Source organism: Chaetura pelagica, unplaced genomic scaffold (assembly GCF_000747805.2).
Source record: "Chaetura pelagica isolate M959 unplaced genomic scaffold, ChaPel_1.0 scaffold607, whole genome shotgun sequence".
NCBI lineage: Eukaryota > Metazoa > Chordata > Aves > Apodiformes > Apodidae > Chaetura > Chaetura pelagica.
Window position 1 is genome coordinate 389351 of NW_009953960.1, and position 11063 is coordinate 400413.

The following is an 11063-nucleotide window of genomic DNA, read 5'->3' on the forward strand; positions in this document are numbered from 1 at the left end:
AGGAATGCAAAAGAGAAGCAGAAATCTTCAAGTTGTTGCCAGCTCTGGGTTTTTCAGAGCATCCTGTCTTCTCTCTGCTCAGAAAACTCTCTGGGGTAGGGTTGGTCTTGAACAGGTCTGAAACTATTTTTAGAGCTCAGTGAGGCCAATTGCAACAGTATAAATGGAACAGTTCATTAATTACAGCCATTTCAAACAGGCTCAAAAAAGACACTGCAGCATGGGAAGTAGGTGAAAAGCTGCAAAAAAAGAGGATCTGATGAAAATTTCACACTTCCAAGGCTTTCAAAGTGAAGCAAAATTCTCTGTCAGGCAGCCTAAATCCCCTGTCCCGACTACAGTTAAGGAGAACCAGGTGTCCAAATTACTGAACTAATTTAGAAAAACACAGCAGACACTGCCTGACTTTTGATTTGATAGAGGGAGCTTATTCAAACTACAACACACCTAATTCTAGCGTGACATGTTTGTGTGAGATCTCTGTTCTAGTAATTTTATTTGAACAATAATTCTGTCCAGGGAATTAAATTCTATCAACCTTGCATGGTTCAGAGACCACAGAATGAAGTCAGCAGCATAATATTAATATTTAAATACTTACTCATAAAACGTCGTCCAACCGTTTTCATTGCTTTTGGTGGCAAGGAGACCGGAGTTGCCGTGGTATGTCATCATGGCCACTTCATGCCCCTGTGTTGTCACACTCTTGAGTGCACTGTTGGTACCAATTGTCACCCAGTAGACTTGACCATCAGGTACTACCAGCCAGAGGGGCATCCCTGTGGAATCTCTTCGGATATTGACTAAGTTGCCATTATTGTCAGTGATGAGGGTTATATCTCCATCTCCGGAATAAGTAAAATTGTAAAGATAGTCTCCAGTGGTAAGGCTCTGAGTATAAAGGTGTTTACCACTGGTGTCAAACAAGTAGAGCTCCTGGTCGATGGGGGAGGATAACTCATACAGATTCTGCGTGTTGAGGAATGGTCTGTTTTTCCGAACGAAGCGGATGCGGATGTTTCCAAGGTCAGCCACGTACAGCTCCCCATCTGCACACACCGCAAGGGAGGACGGGGCGTTGAGCTTGGCATCCTTGGCATAGCCATCGTCCCCTGAGAAGCAGTCACAATTAGCATCGTTCTTGCAGTCACAGCTGCTTGGTGCACCAGCAACAAGAGAAATCTCCCCGTTGGTGGTGACCTGCCTGATGCGGTTGATCTTCTTCTCGTCAGTCTCAGCAATATACAGGACCCCGTTGTGCGAGACGGCCAGGGCGGTAGCAGACTCCAGGGTGGCATGGATTGCCACCTTGCTAAGGAGAAAGTGATCCATGCCTGGTACCTGGCAGTGCATGGGCCTCCCTGCCACGATGCGCACCTGGTGGTTCTCAGAGATCTGCAACACAACGTTGTTGTCGAGGACGTAGAGCGAATTATCCATCGGGTTGACTGCCAGGTCTGTGGGCCACTCTAGACGAACCTTAGTGGTAAAATAACACAAGGAAATTGTTAGAGCAAGGAACTTGAATTGATGGAGCCTGAATCTTATCTTATGGCAGAGACCCAGGACTGGAAATCTTGTGTGAAGTACTTATGAAATCAGTCAAACAAAACAATCACAGAATCACAGAGTCACAGAATCCTAGGGGTTGAAAGGGACCTTGAAAGATCATCTAGTCTAACCATCCTGCCAGAGCAGGGTCACCCAGAGCACATCACACAGGAACGTGTCCAGGGGGGTTTGAATGTTTCCAGAGAAGGAGACTCCACAGCCTCTCTGGGCAGCCTGTCCCAGGGCTCTGTCACTCTCACAGGAAAGAAGATTTTTTCTGATATTCACATTGAACCTCCTATGCTCCATTACCCCTTGTCCTGTCACTGGTCATCACTGAGAAAAGCTTAACTCCATCTTCCTGACACTCACCCTTAACATAATTGTAAACATTGATGAAGTCACCCCTCAGTCTCCTTTTCTCCAAGCTAAAAAGACCCAGTTCCCTCAGCCTTTCCTCATAAAGGAGATGTTCCACTCCCTTTATCTCTGTGGCTCTGCCCTGAACTCTCTCAAGCAGTTCCCTGTCCTTCTGGAACTGAGGGGCCCAGAACTGGACACAATACTCCAGATGCAGCCTCACCAATGCAGAATAGAGGGGGAGGAGAACCTCTCTTGACCTACTAACTACACCCTTTCTAATACAGCCCAGCATGCCATTGGCCTTCTTGGCCACAAGGGCACATTGCTGGCTCATGGTCATCCTCCTGTCTACCAGGACCTCCAGGTCCCTTTCTCCTACACTGTTGTCCAGCAGGTCAGCCCCCAACCGGTACTGGTACCTGGGGTTGTTCTTCAAGAATGCAAAACTCTACACTTGCTCTTGTTGAACTTCATCAAGTTTCTCCCCGCCCAACTCTCCAGCCTGTCCAGGTCTTGTTGAATGGCAGCACAGCCTTCTGGTGTGTCAGCCACTCCTCCCAGCTTAGTGTCATCAGCAAACTTGCTGAGGGTACATTCTATACCCTCATCCAGGTCGTTGATGAAGATGTTGAACAACACCGGTCCCAGTACTGACCCCTGAGGGACTCCACTAGTCACACACCTCCAACCAGATTCTGCCCCATTGACTACAATTCTCTCATTTCTTCCTTTCAACAAGTTCTTGATCCACCTCACTACCTGATCAACAAACCCATACCTGATCAAGTTATCTACAAGGATGCTGTGGAAGATGGTGTCAAATGCTTTACTGAAATAAAGATAAACCACATCTACCGCTCTACTGTCATCTATCCACCTAGTAATTTCCTCATAGAAGGCTATAAGGTTGGTCAAACATGACTTACCCTTGGTAAAACCATGCTGACTACTCTTGATGACCCCCTCATCCTTGATATGCCTAGAGATAGTGCCAAGAACAAGTTGTTCTATCACCTTTCCAGGGATGGAGGTGAGGCTGACTGGTCTTTATTTACCCAGGTCCTCCCAATGATCCTTTTACCAAGGGATTTTCCAGACAAGTGGCTCAGCTCCTTTGGGAGAATGACAAGGAGGGACAGACACAAAACTGGCAGCTGTGCCAGCATGTCTGTATGTTCAGGCTATAGCCAACTATTCTGTGCTTGATGATACAAAGATGCAAAATAGCAATTTGTAAGAAATTCAGGTGATTCAATTTGTAGAATGAAATATTTGTGTCTTCACAGGGGTTTTCAGTTTTTTGGGTTTTTTTTTAGCATAATGGAAGAATGTCTTCAAGTAACAGTGGTACATCACAGTTCTGCACTGAGAATCTGTATGCACAAATAAACTGAAAAAAAAGACTGGTAAAACCACGTGGGAGTGAGCACAAGTAGCTCTACTTCAGCAATTTTCAGGTGTGCCTAATCTTTTAGTTGCCAAGCCCAAGAAACCTTTACCAACTGAATTCAGGATAATTTTTTTTTTAAGATAAAGAATTTTAAAGGATGTAAAATTTCATTTATTTATTTATTTTTACTTCAGGTTCGTATAGAAAGAAAACAACAAAAACAACCAACACCAGCCTTGTGTTGGTGGAAACCAACCAATGCTTAAATGCTTTCCTAATGTTGCATCTTCCCCATCATAGAGGTGTGAAGGGTGATAGGAAAAGAACAATTGTGAAGTATGCTCTTGGTCACCTCCAGCTAGGCTTTTTAATTGAGTTTCAACTAATTTAAAAGGATAGCTATTCTGGTTGTATACTCCCTTTCAGCCAGCAGGACAACTCTAAGTGAGAGCAGATGGACTTGATATCTCACAGTTAACTGAGCAGCTCACCACTTGGTGCCATTCTACCCCCCACCCATGTGGTTTTCAATCTGTATGCAACAGTGTGATGTGCTGGGATGGGAAACTTTGGGATCTGAGCACACTCATTGCTGTGCAATTCTGGGATATCCCTGTTTCTACGCTGCAAACTCCCACTGTCCATCCTCTCCTGATGCCTCTCATTTATTTGAGGTGACTAAGTTTGAGGGGGTATTTTGCATCTAGAAGGTGACAACCTAAGTGGAAGGAGGAGGAGTAGATGCCAGCAGGCTCAGCTCCAGCAAACCTTCTCTCACTGTGTTTTGTTCTTTTTTGTTTTGTTTTATTTTTTAAAAAGGTAAGACCTACAGATACACAGAAGGTTATTGTTTGCAAAGCCTGTAGTTGAACATCTCTGTCACAGCCACACTTTACTTTTGATGCTTCTATTAATTTTTAAACCTTTTTTTTTCCTCTCTTTTTTTAAGACCATCAGATGCAGGGTGTTTAGTTCACAGTGCCTTCTAATAGCTGGGCTTGTGAAGATCATTTTCATGGCTAAGCACTGTGTGAGCTCTGCCTAGTGTGATCCTCTCTTTGCAAAATATCCCTGCTTCCTCAGCTCCTGGCCTATTTTAACCCTTCCTGTAGTAGAACATTATAGCCTGTGGTTTTCTCTTTAATAATTCATGCCTCCATCCCTTCCAGTGGTCTTTAAGCTCCACAGCCTTGAGTTAGCATCAAGAGCAGAGTTTATTCTGAATTGACAAGAGAATTTTCAATTCCTTAAAAAACATTTCTTGTCAACACTGGCAGCTAAATATTTCATGTCCTCATGCCCATGGACCCTTAGGGACCTGACAGAAAAGACTCTTCTAACCACTGTAAATGATAAAAAGCTACTTCCCAAGCTGGGTTTTCTTTGTCTGGTTTGGGCTGAGTTGTTGTTTTTTTTTTAATTAAACTGATCTTCAGTGCATCTGTCCAGAAGAGTACCAGTTAATTTATCCATCACAGTACAAGTTAATCTAAGAATGGCTCCCATAATTTTATGGAAGGAAAGAGAGAATCTTCAGCAGATACATTGTAGTTCATCTCATAAGTGTTTAAATTTGACATCTGGATACATACAAGCCACCTAACTTGTGTGAAAATAATTTTTAATGCCTGAACTCACAATGGGCTTGTGGTAAATGCCCCTGAAATTCAGATAAAGAAAAAAACCTGTGCTTGTAAGATGAGAAACATAATATAAGATGTCCTTTAACCAAAAAAAAAATGCTTCTATAGAAGGCATGAGAGCTTTTAAACTCATAATTTCAGCTTGTTCATAAATTGCAGACAGTGGGAACCAGTTGCATAGAAGCAAGAACAATCTTTTTAAATTAGAGGGAAAACCAAGAAGAACAGATTCCATATGGGAGCACGGAAATTACCTAGGTAGTTACAAAAAGGAAACCCCACTGCCATCTATTGTGGCTGAATAACAGTATTTAGCTCTCCAGCTATGATCTATATTTCCATAGGAGAGGGCAACATCCCTGTAGCCAGGCAAACAACAAGTGGCACAAAGGTTTCAAAGGACACTGTCTCTAAACTGGCACCATTTGGCAGGTTGGCCAGTGCCCCACAAAGTTGAGTGCTGGGTTGTAACAAATTTCTCTTCTGTTCCATCCAGAAATAAAGCAATCATCAAACTGCCTTTTCTTTTTTTCACTCATTTTTTTTTTTTTCTCTCCACCTTTAAGCAGTAGGACTTAAAAGCCCAGCATGATGGTAGCTGCAACCAATTTGCAATCTGATGCAATTCAAGATTCTTGTTTTTCTGCTGTTGCTAATTTTGGCACCACAGCCTCTAATCAGTATTTCCTAGATGTTAATTTGATTCAGGTCTAAAATTGTGCTGGGCAATTAGGATAGGGGGGAAGGAAAGAAAAAACCCCATGGTTTGCTAAGTTGTTATAACAAAGCATGCCATACAGCCCTACAAAAATGAGTACAGCTGCCTGGTCTTTTTAATTTAAAGCAACTAGTTTCTTGAGAAATGGGCCTAATGAAACCTAGCTTCTGAGGAATACGTGTCTCTCAGATGATTGGGAGCTCTGAAAGAAGTCTCTTCTATAGCTGGGACATTTGAAAAATCTATCTGCACAGAGATCTCTGTGTTAGGTCAGTTAGGTCTTCCCTTCACTATTTATAGGATCTTTTTGACCCAGTCATTTTCAAACCATAAAATACATAGAGATCTCCTTGAGCTCTTTGTCAGACCTGGGGAGGCACGGACACATGCAGATAGGGTGAAGGCATAGGCTTCAGATCTGTAGAGACCCAATCAAAACATCATCTTACCTGAGAAATGTCCATAACAGAGTCACAGCTGAGAGGCCGAGCAGATGTCAAGTCATTGGAACCCAACACAGTTGAGATAATCCCATTCTGATCAATCCGCCTGATCATAGTGCCATCCACAAAGTAAATCAACCCAAACTTGTCCACAGTGATGCCTGAGGAGGAAAAAAGTAAGACAGTCAGAAACAGCAACTTGACAATTATGAGATGAATAGAAATCTGTGTCTGGTCTGACATTCATGAAAGAGTAAGGCGGCTGGATTGGTTGGGAGCAATAGATTTTATGGCATTCAAAGGGGATGAGATGAAAGTTGGACATGTGGGAGTCCTGGCTATCAGGAGCTTTGACCTGGCACCATTCCACGGAAAGCTCTTCCAACTGGCATATGATGCAATTTAGAAATCCCTGCTCGCTCCTGGAAAAGGGCACAGCATTCCGTGAGCTGCTAGAAGGAAAAGGCTTTCGAATAACTACGTGTCTTGCACCTTCAGAAATGTGGTGCTGTTGCTTGTGGTATGAATATTAATCCATGCACATGGAAAAGGTTACGCTGGTGAATTTTTCAGAAATGGCAATGAAAAAAGGCAGCAAAAGTTCCATTAGGTCAATCAAATTCCGAATGACAAATGTGGAAGGGTTTTTCCTAGGATAATCCTACTAACCTATAGCATTTCACCTGCTTCTCAACTCTGCCAGGTGTTTCATTTCATTGTCCAAACCTCCTTTGTAGACATACACCTGTCAGTGGATTTGAGGTCTGCCAACAACAGTTACAGGCTGCTGATTCTCCTCACCTGCAGATATGTGCCATTTCACTTCCCCCTAAGCATAATTTCTCAAGTATTTGTTATGTTAGCATAACCTCCTTTAATCCTCTTTATCCCAAGCTACCTCTACTCTGCATCTTCCATCAGAGGATTTCATGGTGCTTTACACTTACTAATTAGACCTCCTAACACTCTGCAACTGTGATCATCCTAATTTTACGTATCAGGAAAATAACAGATAAAGCACTTTTCACAAGGTCACAGAGAAATTCCATGACTGAGGCAGAAATAAGAAGTTAAGGGCCCCATTCACCTCTGTTTTATGCTAGTATGAATTAAAAATACCTCCACAGATACTAATAGAGTCATCCATCTCATCTACCCTATGGTGGAAGAATCCTGCTCAGCATAATATTTGAGTGTCTTAAAGACGTTAAGAGAATGTAAAGGAAGAGGAAAAGAATGCAGAAGCCTGTAACAACCTTTTCTATGCAAGTGAAAGCTCTGCTTGGAATACATGACTAGATGAATATTAGCATCTTCCTATTTGGTTTCTTTCGCTAGCAGGGTAGCAAGAACTTGGCAAAAAAAGCAGACATCTGCATCGTGCATGCAGGCAAGTATCTGGAGTTTTTCCAACCAGTGGAGAGAAATACCTACTTCTAGGGTGCAATTCATATCACCCTAAAGCAGATATCCATAAGGGAGTATATTAATCCATCTAGCAACACCTTTCCCTCCCCGTTGACTATGAAAGGAGACTACAGCAAGTATCTCCAAAGGAAACATTTATACTGTAGACAGATAAAAGTTGGTGAGACAAATCCTCACTATAAGGGTTTTTTTGGCTGTCAGATGGTGACAGATGTGATGGAAAATCTGTTGCAGACATAAAGCTTTGAGAATGTTCAGGAGAAGGGATCAGACCTTGTGTTTCTCCAAAACGCTGTATTACAGCCAGATCCCCTTGTTTGAAACATTTATTCTCAGTCTCCATCCACTGTGAACTATGCTGTGAAGCAGAGATGCAGCAGTTCACAGATCAAAAATTTTAGATTTTCATGTAGCAGGCACTAATCCCCTGATCACTTTGGCAATTAAAATAATGGCCTTCAGCCAGTACTAGAACTATTACAAGGGATGGAACCCACAGAGGCGCATTATACATGGAAAAACATGTCACATTTGGTCATACAGAAATCCACAGAAGATAATTTAGCCTGGAAGTAAGAGCAAGAAAATCTCAGGACTAAGTAATTGTTTGAGAGAAAGAACAAACTTCAAACAAAGTCAATTAGAAGTCAGGGAACCAATGTTTCAGATCACTGAGTTGAATGGGAGCTGTGTATTTTTGCTAGGAGGTAAAACCAGCATTTTCCTGAGTTCTTCGCAGCATCTCCCTGTCTGAAGGACATCATTTTGACCTGGATTGGATATTTGACCATCAGAGCAGTGAGATTTCAGAATAGCCTGTAGGGCAGTGAGAAAAAAATAAATAAATTACTTACTGCTTTTAAGATGAAGTTCATTAATTTTGGAGGGGATTATATGGCAGGATTGCTGGGATAATGGATGACTGGACTAAATGACCCAAAAGATTGCTTCTAGTCCTACATTTTGATACCTGTGTTTAATTCATGCCATGGCAGGGCTGACCTCTGCAGGACCATGAAACAACAGTCTCAAAAAGGAGATGCAGGTACCTGTTGCATACCTGAGTGCTACAGGAGAAGCCACAGAAGTGGTGGCCATTTGTTCTCACTATGCGATATAAACACATCAGTTGTATCTTAGCACTCTGAAAAGCAGCCAGGGGATCTGGCAGTATAAGCATCAATATCTCACCTGCCTTGAGATCTGTCAGCCTTGTGCCACAGTTGGTGCCCTGCTCAATGACTCATCCAGGCACATGTCACCTGTCACTGGCATCTCCCATTGAAGGTTCCTGCTCCTCTAATTATTTTGCCCACTGAATGGTAAAATCTTCAATGTTTGTTGGTGTTTGCTTGACAACCAGGAATACAATGGAGGTCTTTAAGCAACATGGTAGACATGCTTTTTCAGAAGAGGCTTAATAGAAGGGTTAGCTGATCTTAATTGGCTTTTGTCAAACACAGGAGGCTCTTACCCATTCCTGGGTTCACAAGGAGTATTTTTCAGGAGGCCTGTCCATTAGACCCTGTGACAGGCCAAAAGCCAGCGAAGGGTGGCAGGCTGGATAATGTGATTTTAAATGAGGCAGAATTTTCTCCCTTAGCTAGTTCCATATGTATTGGATTGGATTTATCAGCAGTGTGTGCTGACAGCCTCTTGCCGTGTTCAGGGCTGAGGTCTGATGGCTGGTCTGATTAACCAGTTACAGTAATAACAACCTGGATGTAGCCTGGCTCTCAAGCCAGCTCTGATCAGTTGATAGAGCACAACTTTATTTGGCATTCAAGCTTAGACAAAGAGCTTGCACACCCAAATATGTTAAAGTGGAAGAGCAAAGTTACTGCTTATCATCCTGCTCCAGATCCTTATCACAGAGCACTTCTCTGCTTATCCCTCTTTCACAGAGGCTAAGCAATCCCAATTGCCTTGCATTTCCTAGGATATTCTACAGGGTAAGAATTTGCAGGCTGTCAAAGCCCTACATTCCCATTTACATATGCCAAAACTGTAAATTCCATTTTGCACATGCCCCTCCAGCTCCAATCCCTTTCTGCCTTTAGCTGATTGTCTTGGAATCAAATCTAATTATGGAGAGGAGCCCTGTTCTCCTCCAAAGTGTCTCTGGATGGATGACTTCTGCAGAGAGGAAAAGAAGCATCTCACAGTTTCTTTGCAGCAAATTATAGAGGTTAGATTGGATCTTTCTGTGTTTCCTTTCTGAAAATGGCACAATTCCAGTGCTGGGAGCTGGCTCCTGAAAATGGGCACAGAAAGGGGTAATTTGCACGTTACGCATGTAAAGTCAAAGGCCTTGGCTTCCTTTGGCAGAAGGTTCCTCTCATGTTTCCATAGGAACATAAGGGAATTAAGGATTTTCAGCACACAGCTCGAAGTTCAATCTCACAGTTACTGAGAGAAAACATCTGCTGCCACTACCCAGGTAGCATTACAGATCCAAACTTTAAGCTCTGAGATATGAAATCCATACGCTATGAAATCATGCTGGCTCCTCTCAGATAGTCAGTGATCCCATAAGAAACAAGGGCTTGTAGCACCACGTGCATCACACCAGTGAGTTGTGCTGACAGAAAGTGGTGACACGATGACATTTGCTTGAAATGTCAGGACCTTGTGGTGTGAGGAGGTGACAGCACAACGTTATGCTGCAAATAGCTACTGGGACATGGTGGGTTTCTTCTAGAAGATGAACCACTAAAAGTGATTGCATTGCACATGTTGCTCTACTTAGGAAAAAAAAAAACAACAGGGATGGGGGGGGAAAACTTTTTTAGGTAAAAAAATAGGTGCCAAAGAAATAAAAATTTGGAGCTTTCTTGTCTGCCTGGATGCTGAATGACTGAGTGATAAAATGGCAGATTAAAATCAATGTCAATGAGTCCAGAGGAATTCACAGGGAAATGAGTAAGCCCATCTACCCATATGCAGTGACTAACAAAATACCTCACAAGAAAAAGATTTTGGAACTCTTGTGAAAAATTTTCAGAAGAGATCAGCTTTGTGCTCTGCAGTGGTCAAGGAGGGAGCTAGAAGACAGCAACAGATGAGGAAAGGCACAGAAAGAAGAACAGAAGGCAGCTTTCTGGCCTCAAAAAGACGACACTTATTCATGCTGTGGCTAAAAAAAAATGTTGAAATTATTAGCACAGGATGGAAGGACAAAAGTAGGTCTTCATGAAAGCTTCTAGATAAATTGATGGTGGCATCTAACCACAGATCCAGGTGCAGCCTTTTCAGAAAGTCCCCTAAATGTTGATGACTAGAATCTGGTGTGTTAGGAGGGAAAGACCAACTTATCATTGCTCCTTTCCTTACGTGCCTTTTCTGGCCACATCAAGAGACAAGACATTTTGTTCAATCAGCCTCTGCTCTTCCCTGAAATGGCCCTTGCATTATTATTTGACAATAAAAATGTTAACAGATTGTGGAGAGCTGAGTTTCTTCTTTAAATTCTGTCGAACTCATGAACATTTAGTGAACAACTGAGAATTTTGTTTACACATTCAGCA

General features: G+C 42.5%; 1 protein-coding gene across 1 annotated transcript in view; it reads right to left on the reverse strand.

The window, feature by feature from the left end:
- The window catches only part of TENM4 (teneurin transmembrane protein 4), a 358617-nt gene that overhangs the window by 41435 nt on the left and 306119 nt on the right, over positions 1–11063 (reverse strand). The window contains exons 23-24 of the mRNA XM_010001914.1: positions 6115–6269; positions 602–1479 (exon numbers count right to left, since the gene is read on the reverse strand). Of these exons, the coding sequence (XP_010000216.1) occupies positions 602–1479; positions 6115–6269 (1033 nt within the window). The remainder of the gene's footprint in view (positions 1–601; positions 1480–6114; positions 6270–11063) is intronic.